Source organism: Copidosoma floridanum, unplaced genomic scaffold (genome assembly GCF_036245765.1).
Source record: "Copidosoma floridanum isolate Cflo_tuat_1 unplaced genomic scaffold, Cflo_Japanese_pri ptg000020l, whole genome shotgun sequence".
Lineage (NCBI taxonomy): Eukaryota > Metazoa > Arthropoda > Insecta > Hymenoptera > Encyrtidae > Copidosoma > Copidosoma floridanum.
This window is the reverse complement of record NW_028321897.1, coordinates 33,278,057-33,296,900: the sequence shown is the minus strand read 5'-3', so window position 1 is coordinate 33,296,900 and position 18,844 is coordinate 33,278,057. Positions and strand designations below refer to the sequence as shown.

At 33.8% G+C, this 18,844-nt stretch overlaps 1 protein-coding gene across 4 annotated transcripts in view; it reads left to right on the top strand.

Annotated features, from left to right (window-relative positions):
• Positions 1–557: 557 nt before the first annotated feature.
• The window catches only part of LOC106646941 (uncharacterized), a 289,103-nt gene continuing 270,816 nt past the window's right edge, over positions 558–18,844 (top strand). For 2 of the 4 annotated variants that reach the window (XM_014363172.2, XM_014363168.2), the window contains exons 1-4: positions 558–689; positions 1,757–1,859; positions 2,069–2,448; positions 2,672–3,239. In XM_014363172.2, coding sequence (XP_014218658.2) covers positions 1,776–1,859; positions 2,069–2,448; positions 2,672–3,239 — 1,032 coding nt within the window. In that variant the 5' untranslated portion in view covers positions 558–689; positions 1,757–1,775. Of the gene's footprint in view, positions 690–712; positions 834–1,756; positions 1,860–2,068; positions 2,449–2,671; positions 3,240–18,844 lie in introns of those variants that run through there. The other 2 variants (XM_014363171.2, XM_014363169.2) reach the window with 2 other exon arrangements.

Here is an 18,844-nt window from a genome sequence, read left to right as displayed (position 1 = left end):
TAATTATTTATTTAAAAGAGTGGCCAGTTACCCGCCCCGGGTCATTGGGTGATAGGCGCTTGTGTTATTTTAATAATTATTTATTTAACAAAGTGACCAGTAAGCGCCCCGTGTCATGAGGTGATAGGCGCTTGTGTTATTTTAATAATTATTTATTTAAAAGAGTGGCCAGTTACCCGCCCCGGGTCATTGGGTGATAGGCGCTTGTGTTATTAAAAATTATTTAATTAACAGAGTGGCCAGTTAGCGCTTCGGGTCATTAGGTGATAGGCACTTGTGTTATTAATATTACAATTTTGAATTTTCGCGTGTCTTTGGCAATGCCCCTTCACTGCTGAGTTGTCTGCTCGACGGAACATTCTCCCTAGATGGTACAGCTATATATACGATCTAGGGAAAAAGTTCCGATATTGAATCCGCCTAACCCAACGCTGCTAACCTAACGCTGGCTGGCGGCGATTGCGGATCACACCCCATCACCCATCACCAGTAAATCGACAGTAGCGCCCCCAACCACGCAACGTTGTCACGTCTTACGTATGTGCTGGCGGCGATTGCGGATTACACCCCTGATTTACTGACGATGTGCGTTGAAATGTAGTATATGCTCTAAGGTTAAATTGAACGTGAACGAGAACTGCATACGGACCTCGTACCTCAACTTCGCGAGTTGTAGAGTTAGTTAGAACGTAAGTATCGTATTCGCATAGGTGGTGATGGAAGGCGCTTTTGTTAACGATTTGTTTGGTTTGCGTAGTTTTTCCGGTTCTATGGTACCTTTTTTCTAGTCATAGTGATTTCAAATGTTGAGAATGCGTGTATTATGTTGTAAAGTAAGTTTACGAAATTCACGAAATCATGTTTCTTAGAAGTAGGTTGATTTTAAATTCATACTGTCATAAATTTACTAAATGGTCTATCTGTCAACTGGATGTTTTCAGCCTCTTGACGGATTCATTAAGTTTTCTTGACAAATTATGTAGTCATGATGTACATTCTTTATTAGAATGATTACGATTCCTAGGTGCCAAGATATAGGGTTACAACATAGCTGAATATCTAAGCGCCCAGGAATTCATAATCGTGCCCTTCTTTCCACAAGTCCAAAATACTTAATAGTGTCAAACTTCAGCCAGTTGTTATTTATATTTATGATTTTGCGTAAGCAACTGGTACCTGCATCAACCTTTTTATTATTGGTGACCAACCTCACTTGATAACACTATAAAGGCCAAGCATGCTGTTGTTTGTCTCAACATTCTGTAATGGACTTATCCACTTATCACAGTTGGATTTTAATGTCAAGTATTTTTGTTCTACATTTTTCTCTTCTATCCAGCTTCTTCTAGAGCAATGCATCTGATTATACCACTCAAAATACAGAAAAGATGGACCAATGTGGTGCAAACTAATTTTGAATAAATGGCATCAGCATACTAGAGAACTGATTATGTGATAAGTAAAGCTCTTGTCAAAATGGTACCTGTGACATTTATTTGGGGCTTTAGTTTGGAAGACCTTAAAGGCTTCTAAAAATGTATATCGTGGATGCTTTCAAGCTTCTAGACAAAGCTCCAAACCTATAATTAAATGAAGGGACTACTGAGCGATATTTTAGTTTTTCAAGTGTCAAGTATAATAAATTGATTCCTTTACAGCATGAACTATATTTAGCAGGCGGTTAATCTATATAATTATGTTTAAGTATATACACAATTGTTTATGTTCATACATGTATGTTTTAAATACTTTTCAGATTCAAAAAAACCAGTAGTATGATTGAAATTGCCAAAGAAAACCAACGCAATGAGTATAGTCCATGGAGTTACGATTTGCTTGCTAGAGGATCTACCAAAAAGGTTTATTTTCCAGAAATTCAAATTTTTTTAACATTGATTATTAAATTACTGAAGTTAAAAATGACTTAAAGCAGACAATCTCTATTTCATAAGACTGTAATTGTATACTCATTGCACAATTCTTATGTAATATTGAATGAATTAAGTGTAAAGCTAATTAATCTGGGAAACGTGTTTTTTGTTACTTTCATAAAACTATTAAATTATAGACCATTTTGGATGATGACGATGGACAGGATCTAAACAACTCCATGGTGAATGATCTTGTTGCCAAAGTTCTTGATGAAGATTTTACAACTAAAAATGTTTCTGCTCACCATGGCAATGATAATTTGCAACAGTATCAAGTGGAAGCACCAATAGCACCAGATTTTGATATTAAATTAGGTGCCAGTTCCTTTTTAAACTCTACCTTTCACACATCTGATACACCTACACCATCATTTAACGACACGCTAGGCTCAAAAGACCAAGATTACAAAATCATTAGCCAAGATCTGAACTTGCTCAATTCAAATTTGTGCTTAGGATTGCAGATTCATGACAAAGTAACATCATCTACCAATGGATTTACAAAAAATTTGCAGAGGTATTTTAAAGCTTGTCAATGTTTTGAGAATTTCAAATTCTAACACTCATATATTATTATTATTATGTGATTGTTTCAAGCATATACAAATTTTTTTTGCAAAATTCACATCATTTATAAATTCTTTGAATTATTAAACAAAGAAGTCATAATGAAACATTTACAAATTATACATCATAACAATAGAAAGAACTGAAGGGAAATTGAGACTTGTTTGTTCTAGAACTTTGCATACCTCTGACAATTGTATACAATCATTGAGACAGCATCCTGGCCAAACCACAAACGATGGGTTCTATGGTTCTGTTTCAAACTCGTATGCCCCTCTGACAGCAACGAGCAGCAGTGGTGAAAATGGCAACCCTCAAATAGATAGCTGGTCTAAATCGCTGATCAGACCTGATTGCTCAAAAGATATTATTGGACATTATTCGTGTCAGCTACAGGCCTGCAATAGTACCAGCACGGATTATAACCTCAATGTTGCCCTGAACTTAGTACACCTTGATCAACCTGTGAAAGACGTCGTTAATCTGAGTGAACTACATCGTCAGCAACAGCTACATTACAACTTAGTCTCTAACTCCTATGACAACTCAATGTTAAAAGTTCAAGATTCCTATGATATGTCTGCCCATGATCAAGCCTACTGTCCTAGCAGCTTTACTATGAATAACCTTGGCGTCGATTCTGGCCTACTTGCTAACTCGCCACTCCAACACTTCTCTCATGCTGAGTCAGTTCTACAAAACTGCTATTGTTCTAATATCCAGAGCATCAAATGCAAAGAGGTCGGTATTATACATAGACATACTATAAAAGTATACTGCTTGCTTATGTTCCAGATTAAAGCTGAGGTAGAAAATTCAAAGAATTGAGCCTGTGTGCCTGTTGCTCTCGTACATTGTGTGTCCACTTGATCTGACAGAGACCAAATACCCAGGCTCTAATTTACAATTAAGCTTGAGTATTACTGAAACGATGTCACCTAGCCCCATCATCCGACAAAATAATCGATTCTAGTCAACGTAGTATTTTATCCATGAATTTCTGTCAGCAAAATAGTAGTTATGCTTGATCCGCTATGCTTCGACCAGCGTCAGCGTCACCATTACCTTAAAATGTAACTGCAATGATCATAATAAACAAAGAGCGGATCGCTATTTAAACAGTACATGACTATCTCAATCAAGTTAAAAAAAATATTTGTCACGGAGATGCGACATATTTTAAGTACCCCAAATGAGTGTGGTCAGGTAAGGTTTATTACTCAACTTTTGCAGTGACAAAAAAATAGAGGCCTTGATTATTAATAAGAAATTTTATAAGTGCTTATTCTCTCTGATATTATACATATGATAAGTTAGATAGCCTCTTTTCAGAAGAAGATTTTAATACTAAGCAGGCATAATTTGACTTATTTCTTGTTAGTATATGCATTCTTTGATTAATATTGTTTACTATCAGTCAAGATTATGATATTGATATAAATAAAACACATTAAGAGTTAAGTCTATCCAAAGAGCCAGCACGTGAAATTTCCACTCCTCAGAAGATGCTCTGCCTACCTTCGCGCAAGGACTTAATGAATGTTTGCGTACGCGAAGGGATGTTCGAATAACTTTTCATGTATGTGAAAAAAACCCTTCAGCTACGTTTGTGCTTTTCGCGTACGCAAAAAATTTATTTCTGACGTAAAAGGTTTTCATGTGCTAATACGCAAAGTTAGTTATTCACGTGCCAAAACGTTCGCGTACGATAAAGTTTATTTTTAGTTTAAACAATCAATATGTTTTTTTTTTTTTTGTTATTGATATAATAAATGATTTCTTAGAAAAAATCTAGATTATGAATATGAATACAACCCTTACATTTCTTATAGTTAATAATGATTTAAATTGGAATACATTACTTGTAACTCGCCGAGACTCACGACACTCGCTGTGAGAGTGAAGACAGCCAGCGCTCTAGTCGGCGATTTTTTGCAACGCTGGCTGGATAGCGGACGACTTCCGTGATGCCAAATCTAAAAAGAAAATTCATTACAATTGATATACTTAATTTCTGTATGGTTGAGCAAGAGTTATTAAAAGATGATGTGAGCAACCTTTTTGACTACAAAAAATATGTGAAGTGATTTAAGTGGTTAGTTAATCCCCCCGTTTTGGTGTTACCATCCGGATGGGATGACATAAATTTGTCAATTTATTTTTGTTCAATCATGTCCTAGTTATAATAAATGATATAGAAAATCTATTTTTAACCATTTCGGATTTTATTTGGATTTACGGGTGCAAATACCGATAACAAACCAATAGAAAAATCCTATGGTAAAATCAAAGAATTTTTTATTGGTTTTTATTGGACCGCAACAATAGGGTAGAGCACTGGCTGTCTTCACTCTCACAGCGAATACCCACAGCATATCCACTTATTATTGATGTATTAGTATATTGTATATTACGCACCTAGCGAACAAGGTTAAGAATGTCGCAGATTTCACATGAATATACGCCAGAGGCGAAGCCGAGGGCGGTTAAAGTGAAATCTAGGACATTTCTTAACCTCCGAACGTGGTGTGTATACTATTTTTCGTACCTCTGTGACAGTAAAACGGTTATCACGTTTGCGTGATTCACCACTTTATGGCCGCAGGTACGAAAAATATATTATAGTGCATACGTAACTGTACGAAAAGCTTTAACATACGTGGGGGTTTGTGCACATAAATAACAAATTTTGTGTATCAATGCATAAAAAGTTTTAACGTCTAAAATTTTTCACGTACCTTAAAAGCTTGTATGTAGCTTAACAGTTTTTTTGCGTATGCGAAAAGTTATTCGAAAATCTCTTCGCGTACGTGAACATTCATCAAGTCCTTGCGCGAAGATAGGTGGAAAAAAAAAACATATTTCGCGTTGGCTCCCAAGATAGAATCTTAATAGAGTATTATGTAGCATCTGCATGCCAAATAGCTATAACTTTATTGCGTAAAGAGAAATGCGTAAATACTTCTGTTCTACAGTGAGTAACTTTTAATGTTACTAATTTGTTGTCTGTAGTAATTATTCAAGTAGTACCCAAGCGGAAATTAATTTGTCGAATAAAAAACAATAACTGATATTAATATTTTATAGAGACTTGAGACCACAAGAGAGTGTTACAGAAGTTACTATTAGTTATTATTTTTTATTCTTTTTTTTTGGTATTCCATACGAAACCAAACAAAAAAATAACTGATTGAAATTGTTATAAAGTATAGATATCGGAAACTTGTACAAATTATTCTTAAATTTAGCTTTAATGACTATTAAATTTTTTTTGTGCTCTTTTACATTGCAAATGGAACTAAAAAAAAATAATAAAAGATGATAACTATTATAAATTATGATAAAATAATCAAAAATTTGTTTATTCTCATTTGTTTCAAACAAGTTTTTAAGATTTATGAGGGCAATGATACACAGTTTTCTGATGAATAAATGATTATTTATTATGAAACAATACATAAATTTCCATTCATTACAGTTTATATTTACTGCTGTACCACTACTTTTAATATAATTTTTATAAATTTAATACTCACAACTTTTAGATAATAGTATTTGTTGTGTATTTAAATGAGGGATCAAATAAAGGAAGTACACTTGGGATGTAACTCGGTTGTTCTTTATTTGATACCCTTAACTTAATTACATATGTGCGCTGGTTGGCAGTTACACGCGGACTGCTCGCTCCTCGCTCGCTTGTACATGTTCGCATTCGCTCATGTGTGTGTAAGCATCGACTCGCACCTAACACTTCCCCCCGACGAAGAATTTCTACCTTATCAGATAAATAGTATTTAATGTGTAATGTAATCTTTTAGACGGGTTGGAATTTTCCGTTCTCTTACTGGATTTACGCGAATTATTCTTGGCGTATGAAATTCTTCGTCATTTGTAGATTCATCATTATTTTGTTGTGGCGTATCTTTTTTCAGTCTTTTCCCCCGTCCTCTGGCTCGTCTAACAGGTGGACTACTGTCTTTTCCTGATTCTGTGGAGACATTACTGCCTATAAACGAAGTGGACTCTGAAGACCTTGAAGTATTAGGATTATTCGTAATTGCTTTCGAATCTATATATACGCGTCATTGCCATCTCTTCCTCTGGAACAAAAAATTCTGGAAAATTTTCTTTCTCTTTTACATTTCCTATACGTCGCAATTGATTTATATGTCGCAACCATACTCTCCCGTCATGTTATTTAATTTCATAATGTAATTTGCCTGTTCGACGCACTATTTTACCGAAAATCCATTTTTCTTTTTCTCCGTACTTCCTTGCCGCTTTTTCCATTTTTTAATGTAGATATCACACATTGTAATTCGCGATCTTTATGCGTTTTTTCTAGTATGGTATTTGCATCGATCGATAACGTCTCAAACGTATTTATATAGAATAAATCAATGGTATCGACGTTTTCTTCTGCGGTAATTACAGGTAGTCTAGATAGTCCGTCTGCGTTGCCATTATTTTCTGATTTCTTGTACTCAATAGTGTATTCAAAACCACGTAGAAATATTGCGTAATGTTGCATTCTCATTGCACTATAACGTGGCAATTCTTTGTTTTTTGCAAAGATTTGTGTAAGTGGTCTGTGATCTGTAATAATTAATGTAAATTTGTTCCCGTAAAGGTATTGATAAAATTTCTTTATAGCGTAAACAATGGCATACGCTTCTTTATCTATCTGACTATATTTTCTCTGTGTTGTGTTCAACGTTTGTAAAATGTATTGTATTGGCCTTCCGGTCCCATCAGGGAAACGATGCGATAACACTGCCCCTACGCCGTATGGGCTCGCATCTGTTACCAGTACGAGAGGTAAATTTGGGACATAATATGTTAAACATTTTTCACTAGTAAAAGCATTCTTTGCTTCGAGAAATGCCTTTTCCTGACGGTTTGACCACGTAAATTTATTTTGTGTACGTAAAAGTTCATACTAGGGTTCCAAAACCAAACTCACGTTTTTTATGAATCTACCGTAATAATTAACAAATCCAACGAAAGCTTGTAATTCTGAAACATTTGTTGGTCTTTTCATTTTTTCTATTGCTTCTAATTTTTGTGTATCTTTGTGTAATCCGTTTTTATCTATTACGTAACCGCAATAGTATATTCTTGAAGCAAAAAATTCACATTTCTCTCGATTAATTTTTATATTGTATTTATCTAGTACTTTAAAAACTTCTTCTAACCTTAACATTAGCTCTGTAAAATCTTTTGCTGCTATTCGGATATCGTCTAGAAAAACTTTTACGCCTTTAATACCGCGAAGTATGTTTTTCATTTTCTCTTGCCAAATTGCTGGTGCTGGGGCTGCACCGTACATTAGCCGATTACATTTAAATAGTCCCCGATGTGTATTAATCGTTAATAAGTTAGCGCTCCTATCATCGACTTGTAATTGTAAATAAGCTAATTTGAAGTCTAATTTTGCAAACGCAGTACAACCTGCCATTTCCGAGAAAAATTTGTGTACCGTAGGTAGCAGATATTAATTTATTTTTAACTGTGGATTTATTGTAACGCTATAATATCCACAAATTCTTACTTGGTTATTTTTCTTGAGCACAGGCACAGTAAGAGTTGCAAAATCTGAAGTGTCAACTTTTTCTAAAACTCCTTCTTTAATGAGTAAATCTAATTCTTTATCCACTAAAGGTATCAATTTGAACGGTAAGGCCCTGGGCTTAAGAAAAACAGGTTTAACGTCTAATTTTAGTATCAATGACGCTTGAATATCATGTATTGCGCTTATATTCTCGTTCGTAATGTTTTTGTATTTATTTAATAATTTATCGATTAATGTATTCTTTTGCGCTTCTGAAATATCTACTTGTAAAATTGAATCGAATAAAGCGTTTGTACCGTTCTCTCTAATAATTTTTTTTATCCATTCTCGCCCCATTAGTGGCAATCGTTCGATATTCGTAATGTATAATTTTCCCGTGTTATAAAAATTTTGGCACTTAAAATCTACTGTAATGTACACTATAACATTTATTTTTCGCTTACAGTACGTAATCAGCTGTAGATCTGTTCGTAGCACCGGTGTTCCTGGAAAAAGTTGTTTTGCCTGCTCTCTTCCCATGAGCGTAACGGCTGCTCCCGTGTCGACTTCGAAGGTGACTTTCTTGTTGTTTACGTAGAGAGTTTTGAAAAATTTTTCTCGTGCGTCTTCTGTTTCGACGCCTAATACTTCTATGCAGTCCGTATCCACTGCTGTATCTTCTTCTTCTATTGCATGTAGCGAATTTCTCTTCTTGAAACATACCTTGGCTAAATGTCCTTGTTTACTACAGAAATTGCACTTTATAGTCATCGGTAACTTACACGTATTGGCTTTATGATCAGAGTCACACCGATAACATTTGAAATTCTTTGAATTTGAATCGCTACTTGTAGTTTTGTTGTTGCGGGTGTAAACTTGCTTCTCCTTTGAGTCATAACTTTGACTCGACTTTAGTTGTGATGTACGTTGCTTGTAGTTACGTGTACTTGTGTTAGTGTAGTTAACTTGTACCGTATTTTGATGTAACGTATTTGCTTCCTTCTTGGAAAGTTCCATTGCTAACGCTATCTGTAAAGCCTTTGTAAAGGTTACCCCTTTTGTTTCTAAAAGTCGGCCTTGAATCCTGCGATTTGAAATACCGTAAACGAACTGGTTTCGTAAAGCCGTTTCTTGAAAACTTCCAAAATTGCATGTAAGACTCATTTTTGTAAGCGTATTTGCGTAGCTTTGTGTATCTTCTCCTGGTAACTGCCTTCTGCTTGTAAATTTGAAATTTTCTGCGATCTCAAGTACTGCAGGGGTGTACAACTCCTTTAACTTCTCTTTCAGAGTGTCGTATGATTTTTCGTAAGGATTTTCCGCTCCAATATTGTTGCACAAATTATTGAACGCGGTTTCACCTATGTAATGTAGTAAGTGCGGAACCTTTTCTTCCGGTGTTAGCTTCATGATTGAAAAAACTCCTTCCAGTCTCTGTAGCCATCTGCACCATTCCGAAGTTCCTGGGACAAAAGGCTCCACGTGTAATAATGGAGACTGCATATATGTAATTGCAGTTGTAGTCATATTTGTAGGTAGCCCCGTTGTCGTCATTTTGGCTTGCAAAAACGAGTAACTTCAATTTCAATCACACCGAAAGAAAATTTAAAATGAAACGACAGACCGTGTTGCCCGAAGGCGCCACAGTATGCCACAAAAAGCTACTATTTCAGCACTTCGTACTGCCACGACACTTACTCGAGATCTCGCGCACTTAATGGAATCCCATCCTCGTCGCCATTTGTTGTGTATTTGAATGAGGGATCAAATAAAGGAAGTACACTTGGGATGTAACTCGGTTGTTCTTTATTTGATACCCTTAACTTAATTACATATGTGCGCTGGTTGGCAGTTACACGTGGACTGCTCGCTCCTCGCTCGCTTGTACATGCTCGCACTTCCGACGCGTTCACACTTCTATGCCCTACATACATAAACCTACACACACATATACTCTTCGCGTTCACTCATGTGTGTGTAAGCGTCGACTCGTACCTAACAGTATTATTTTTTGATGTTTTTTCATTAGTTATAAATGTTTGTTTATAGATTAACTCATTTTCAGGATTAACTTGAATACAACTTTCTATCAAAACGATTAAGTGCCTTAAAAATGCGAAAACTTACAAGAGTATAATGTCACGTATCAAATAACTTTAATAGCAAATGTGAACTGTAATGAATGGAAATTTATGTATTGTTTTATAATAAATAATCATTTATTTATCAGGAAACTGTATCATTGCCCTCATAAAACTTAAAAACTTGTTTACAACAAATAAGAAGAAACAAATTTTTTATTACTTTATCATAATTTATAATATTTATTATCTTTTATTTTTTTTTTTTAGTTCCATTTGCAGTGTAAACGAACACAAAAAAAATTTAATAGTCATTATAGCTAAATTTGAAATAGTTTGTACAAGTTTCCGATACCTATACTTTATAACAATTTTTATCAGTTTTTTTTTTTTTTAGTTTTGTATGGAATACAAAAAAAAAAAAAAAAAAAAAAAAAAATCAACTAATAATAACTTCTATTACACTTTCTTATAGTCTTAAATCTAGAGTTTACAAAATATTATCATCCATTATTATTTTTTATTCGACAAATAAATTTCCGCTTGGGTGATGAATTAACAGTGTATGTATATACATGTTTATACTTTTGCTAGAAAAATAGCCTCTGACACAATGTTGAGGGCCGATAGAGCAATTTTGGCACACATATGCTCTAAAAAATGTTAAAAAAAAAAAATTTTCTACTTTTTATGTTAATTGGAGATTCTTATGGATATACACTGATCATTTAACTTGCTGTAAACTAAAATTGGAGGTTATGCACAAATCAGTTTTTCAAGCACCGCTAAAAGCTTTTTTTTTTCGTCACTGTCAAAATTAAGCAATAAATCTTACCTGACTACAATCATTCAGGTTACTAAAAATTTGTTGTATCTTCATAACGGACATTTTATTTGAATTAATTTGACATAGTCATGTACTAATAAATGCGGATTAATTGATGATTACAAAGGAGCAAGGAAGAGGGGTTTATAGATACTTGTAATAGTCATGTACTGTTTGAATAGCAAACCGCTTTATTTATCTCGATCATTACAGTTACAGTTTAAAACGATAGTGGCGCTGATGCTGGTCATAAAGATCACTCACATAGCTCCCAGTGGGTTAAGTAGTGTACGCTTACCTTCCCCCGGAAAGGCTCGGGTTCGAAACCCCGCTACGTCACTTTTTCGCAGCTTCTTCTGTGCCTGGCATTGCGATGTAATGCGTACCGTGCCGTTGGAACAGCAAGAATCAATGGTGCTCTGAATTATTTGTTTTCGAGAATACAGATATAAAAATGACAAAAAACAGATTTAATAAGGCATGCCGTTCTCACAGCAAGTGACCCAAAATCCACCATAACGACAAAGATTACACAAGCCAACAAAATTAGGCTGACCTGAAACTAGACTGTATTTTTCAGAATGTTTCTGATGCGCTAAAAGTAAACCTAGCCATAGAATTACCTAAAAATCTTACGATATCTTAACCTAACAGTATAAAAAACATCGTTTTTTCCATTATTAAGCTTATGGTATGTAGTATGACGGCGAGTTCTTTTTCCCTTAAAAAATAGACTCGGGATATTAAAGTTTAAGCCTTTCTTTTTGAAATGCCGTTGAACCGTCAGTTTTGAGTTTACATGTTACAAGATTTTTTGGTATCTAGAAAAACATGTAAATAATATCGGTACGATATAATAGGAGGATTTTTTTTAATTTGAAAATGATTCCTTAATACCTTATAATAGTGCTTGTTTAAGAAAAAAAAATACTCTTCAAACTCAACGTAAGATTTCAAGAGTTTTTCGAAAAAAATGTAGCTGTCTTGAGCCAGCTAAAGTTGCAAAATTTACTGTAAAAATGTTAGTTTTTACGGATTGTAATATAACGAAACGTGGGTACTTAAAACACATCTATTTATAGTCCATGTGTCTTAAAAGAGTTGTGAGTTTAACATAACCTAAAAATCGTAAGCTTGTAAATATATCGTTAACCGAAAAACTGTAACGATATGTCTCTTAAATTTATGAACCCACAGGGTAAAAGTTTTATGTCGTTACAAATAAAGTGCATATATTTTTTGCTTATAGTTCTAAGTTCATGTACCTGAAGTCTAAAATTTTAAGCCTATCAACACCAAGATTATGATATGTATACTAGTCCGACGTATTTTTTCTTTCAAATTCGAAATACAGCAGTGAGAGAGGTTATGGCTTCAAACTATTTTTATCTAATTTTTAATTAAAAGGCAACTTAAGCTTATTCTCCTATGAGAGACCGTGTTAAACTGTCAATATTTAATAATTATTTTCTCGAAAATCTCCCCTGGTGAATAATATGAGAAAATTCATGTGCAGCTCTGACATGCTCAAATATAGCATACATTTTTGTGGCACGATTCTACAATTTGAACTTTTCTGTCTGCCTTACTGTTCTGCCTTAAATAAATGCTGTTCCACAATTAATTTGTAAATTAATACACTTACAGCAAAACACAATTTTTTTAAATGACATTGTAGAACCTCCATTTACAAATATTTTGACAAGAAACATATAATAGTAGGGCTCCGCCCCTCTGCGCACTCAGTGCGACAACCCCCTGTTTTCAGTATAACAATTAATTAAACAAATGAAACAGTTTCTCATTTTTTTTCTCAATCTTTCAAAGAAAAGTTCATCGAAAAAAAAATCCCAGCGAAAATTTTACTACAAATAATAAGAAAAATGAAACCATTTACTGAAGATAACAAAAATAGTAGGTACATATGTACTAATATTGATTTTATCTACATTTGTACATGTATAGTAAATTTATAGGTACAATAAATAGAAAAATGTAAATGCCATGTAGTTTAGTATTTTTTTTAATCAGCCTTTTTAAATATTGTGGACGAGACTGATTATCGATGACTTTTACGGTTGTTATTATTACATCATATGAATTTTGAATCAATAAACATATGTGTATATCATGTCTTATACTTATAAGTAATAAATGAAAAAATGTATGATAATATCTATATATACTGCAGTATAAATAATCACAACAAAAAAATTTAGCACGCCTGTCTATTTGCCTCCTAGGCTATGTGCAAAAAATGTATAAAGAAATTCTTTAATTTTTTTTTTTTTTTTTTTTTTATTCTATGAAGGTTAATGCAAGAAGTTCTGAGTCACTATATACATGAGACCATACAATTTTAAAAAACGGCAGGCAACAACAAAAGTAAAAGTATGGTTATGGTGATCTCCAATAAACAAAAGAATCAACCAAACGAAAAATTTTAATTTTTCATTGTCTGGTGGGCATCAAAAACAGTAGAATAAGACGTTTTTAAAAAAAGGTGAGGGAAAGGGTGTAAACACAAAAACCACAAAAACAAGTGCATATTACAAAAATATTTGAAGGTAATGTAATTCAATATACCATCAAGATTTTCCACCTCATAAACTACCTTTGTTCAAAAAGTTTTTATTAATCGACGTGTGCGTGGAAGACTATCACAGGGTGACGTCACACCGTGTTATTTTAAATGGGGTGACGTCACGCTGTGATAGTCTTCCACGCGCACGTCGTAATAATAAAATTTATAGTTATTTAGACAATAACTAATGAACAAAAGAAACACAAATTGAAGTTATTTAACAGAGTAGGTGAGGTGTTGAAAAGTATAAGAATAATGGGTATCTAAACAGAATTCTAATTTTTTGATAAAGGGGGTAGAAGATTATGGTGGGCTTGAAAAAACAGCAGAATAAGACGTTTTTAGAAAAGAGTGTGAGAGAGGTAGGGTGTAAACGTACCCACTAAAATAAGCATATATTACGGAAAGATTTAAACCTAATGTAATTCGATATACCACTAAAACTTTTTGACCCTCGAATAAAGTATCTTTAAAATACAAGGTTTTCGTAAAGGGGATGTGAGGGACTGTAAGGTGGGCAAATCACCTGATATGTACCCTTCTATAACATATCTATAAAAAAAAGTGTTTGTAAAGGTCTGTTAAAGAGACACTTAAAATTTGGAGGAGTGTACACATTATTGTGAGGGGGTTACACATTTATAGTTGGGTAAAAATAATAGTGAAATGATGAGATTTTTCCCTTATTTTGTAGAGGAGCCATCGGGGTGTGGGAAGCGTCAGAAAACAGGATAATTAAAAAGTTTTTTGGAAATATTCTAAGTTTCTGTGGGGGCCATGAGGGCTAATCAATTCGTGATGGGGCTTGTAGGTATGTGGGGGTTCGTAACACATTTTTTGGGTTGAATTCACAAATAAATATAGAGAATTTTTCCTTGTTTTGTGAGGGTCTGTGTGGGGATCATGGGCTGTTAAGGGATGTATGAACATACCCCCCAAATTAACTGTATATGGATAGGAAGATATATATATATATATGAGCGTGCGGTGGCTGAGTCGGCTAGGCCGTGGATTGGCACGTGAATGACCGTGGTTCCATTCCCGGCCAGTGCGACTTTTCGGGCAAGTACCTCTGTGATTTTTCACATGTGCTTTTTCACCACGCAATGCTCCTCGAGAAGAGTTTAGGCGACTCCTCGCAGCATAATTGCCTAATTTCCCCCTATCCCCCTCCTTTAATGGGTGTCCTCCCATCCCTCTTCCCTTCTTTCTTCCAAGTGCTAAATGCCCATAGTAGTGCCCTTATCAAAGGAGCCGGATGTAGAGTACTCTAATGTATATATCTACCTGCATTGTATAGTTGTATTGACAAAAGTGATTCTCAGCTCTGTCCATCCTCCCTTGGCTCCTCCTCAATTCAAATAGTTATTTACTTGTTTTTACGTTGTTTTTGATCCAATTATTTCCAAGCAAGCTCCCGCCGCTCCCCTCAGCTCCCCCTCTCTCCCCTCAGGTCCTCCTCGCTCCCCCCAAAATATTTTTCATTATTCCGGAGAGTAAAAAACTCTATAAATATATGTATAATATTGTTGCTTGATTCTGCTAATCTAAACTGACTCTCAGCCTGCATTTATAATTACACGAGTTAACTTGTTATTGTTGTCTGCCTGAGTATATCAGTAGAACCGAGCTACAATCAGTGAGTGGCGACAGCAGTACTATTAACTAAAAAAAAACACTTCTTATCCCATTTTAAGGACGCTTCATCGCCTACTGTGGTGGTCAAATCAGTGACGATCGATGCGATGTCACTAGACGAAAGTTTCCTTTTATGCTAGCAGTATGTTGGTTATGAAGTTTGTTTTATTTTCAACTGAATCCACCTGCTATTATATATAAATATACTATACATTTCTACAGTCAGCTGTTGAATAATCTAATATTAACGATTGCCGTAATTTACTGCGTTATTACGCAACAAACAAATTTATTTGAATAATCATTGTAAAGTTTTCATGTTATTTTACAAACTCAAATTTTTTTTATTGCGCGCGCTCCCTAGACTAATATGGTCGGTAGTATTTGTCACTGCACACACAGAACGTAACTGCAGACCAAAATAGTATTTTAGCAATTTCATCAATTTTTTTATCGCCAACGCCTATAAAGTCACCCGATTTCTTAAAGATAAGAATGTCAGGGTTACGGTACGTATATTTTTTTTCTTGTACATTCCATTTTAGTAGTTTAATTGATTGTCAAAAGTTTGCTTCAGGCTTTCGGCCATAAGAGGCTGTGTTAAGCGAGCTTGAAAAATGTAGACTTTGAATTTAATTATCTCCGGATTTTGATCGCCAACCCATAGAAATAAGGATACCATTGGATTAAGCGCGATCTGAGCTTTAATAAAATATCATTCAAAAATCTTGTACCTTCTGTGATGGAGCCTCCTTAAAGTACAAAACTTTGAAATTACAAGACTTAAAAAAAAATGTATTCATTCTTATTTATTTATTATTATTAAGAAACCATAGTTTACATCACTTTTAAGGCTTCGTAAAATTAAAAATCAATACATATTCCAAAAATATTGTAGTTATGACACAATATATTAGTGGGGGGGGGGGGTTGGCGTAATCCCTACTAGTATACGTATATGTTTGTAGAAAGTGACTTATGCAGACTTTATATGCTTTCAAGAGAAATATATATATATATATATATATATATATATATATGTATATTAATAACATGGTACAATTATGCAGACGTCCGCATTATTCCACTTTTTTCCTCATAATTACCCTTACGTACATGTGATTGTCCTTATAAGTCACCTCTGTATACACATATGTATAGTTGTAAGACCAAATCTAGTCAGCCCCCCTTTCCCTCCTTCGTCCCCTCCCCCACACAGTAAAAAATCCAATCGTAAAATTACCACGCTCAGCATAGGAAATAATAATACCCATGCTCAGCGTATACTATAGTATTATTTTAGTTGCAGAAGTAAAATTTCAGTGATAGTTGTAAATTTACTACGTCACTTGTAATGTAGAAATGGTAGGGGAAGGCTAATGTCAGTGTAGTATTTTTACTAATGCAATCGTAAGATTTCTGACGGCGTAGTAAGTTTACAAAGCATATAGACGATGCAGATTCAATTGTAGTAGTAATTATACCATGATCATAGTTATCCTGTACTTTCGGGTGTAGTATATATATTAGTAATGTAGTAAAAATTTTTGGGGAAATGATTGATTGCTTACCCTATGCCTAAAAGACAGAGAAATAAAAGTGAATGAAACAATTGTAATGCAAATCATAAATTTTAATTTTTTACAAGATTTACTTGACATCAAGCTAGAAATCACATTGTTTACTTTTTTCTAACCTCAACATTTGAAGATGCGCTGTGATTTTCACGCTTAAAAATATAAATTAATAAATAGTATGCCTAGATATTGTGAGTGTTATCCTTCCCAACTAAAATAACAAGTACACCACTTTATCTGTGACTCGCTGTCTCACTTGCATCTCTCTTCATTGCAATTTACTTACTTTTCCAGTGCAACTTGCACTTGATCAAAAAATTCTAAGTTCACTTACTATCGCAGATAGTCAAGTTACTATGATAATCGCAATATTACTAAGAGTAACAGTAACTATACTACGCCCGTAGTAATGTACATTACTGTCAGAGGTCATACAATAACAACGTCCAGCATAGGTACTTTTATTTCCTATGTTGAGCGCAGTAACATTACAACGGCAATAGTAATATTTACTACATATATATAGTAAGAAAACTAGTCACTTGTATTTTTACATTGTGGGGTGACGTAATTTCTCACAAGAAGAGTAGTAATTTTACGTTTGGATTTTTTACTGTGCAGGCTTCCCGCATATTTCAAGTGGCCCGCCTCCTATACCCTTATGGTACTTGTTAAAATCAAATTATTAATCATAATTTATGACTACATGATACACAGTTAAATTATCATTTAGTTGATCATTTTATTAACATAATACATTTGTGTTAATTCTAAAATTTTTCAAGTCTGAAAATTTTTTTAAACGTTATTTATTTCTATTTTGGATTATATGTAACAGTAATTAATAAATCAGGTTTCCTGAATTTTTACGTTATTGCCATTGCATTTTGGTAAATGCAATGGCAATAACGTTTTTGCATATATCTTGCACCACTAATAAATATTAAAGAAAAATCAAAATGATTACTACCTAATTATTTTCCAAATTTTTTAATTACTTGATGTACTACGCATTAAATAATCTGTTAGACCTTGGCAACATTTAATCCTGAATGTTTTTTGATTATCATGAAAAAAGTTTATCTTTTTGCTTTCTATGATATTGTATGTATGCAAAAAAAAATTGTGGCATTAATCTTTCAGCATAGAGTATAGGAATAAAAATGTTACTGCTCAGTCAATAAAAAGTTGCATACAAATATTGTTGAAACAAACTGAGATTCTGTGCTTCTATACAATTTTTTTGCCTATAGCAAGTGTTTCATTCTACATCTCCTGATGAGAAAAGGAAAGGAAAAACCACGGATCAACATCCTGTGATGATTTATTTAAATATGTGTGACTCAGTACACTATATAGTAAATCATTTGGACACACCTATAAATTATAATCTCCAATAATTTCTGATATTAAAACGATTATAGCTCCACATTCTTGTGTTACAAGTTTATTGTACTGAAGATTTTCATTGTTATGTTTCTTTTAAAGTTAATTTAATAGTTTTGAAGACATTCTATATTTAAAATTTGATTTAAGTCATTGTATTTTTTTGCATATGAATTTTATTTTATTATTTGTGTTAGTATTTTGATATGATGCTTGGGTAACATTCAGTTGGATTTTAAACGTTTTTCTACGAAAGTCAAGTGTTCCTCATATATGGGTGATTCTGCCGTAACTTGCTCAGATCGACTTTAAAGAATTTTTTTTCAAAAAAGTTGATTCAAAAAAATTTTTTTCATGGTATTTCTACTGTACAAAACGTCAGTAACAAATATATTTTTGGGGTTGGTACACGGAACGCGCAGGGGGCACAGCCCCCCAGTATTAAATATATTTGATTGCACTGAATTTAATGGTGCCTTTAATCATACCCGTAACCATATAAAGTGATGCAACTATAAAATTTGCTGGTCAAAAGTTATACGAAATTTTATATAAGTCAGTTTTCGCTGATTTTCGAAAAATTGTATCACTTTCTATCACATGTAGCTAAGCTCCTTCAACAGTTTGACTGTTCTTACTGAGTTAAAATAAAAGCTGGGATCAAGACCTATTGATTAAAAAAAAAATTTATTCGATTTTTGGC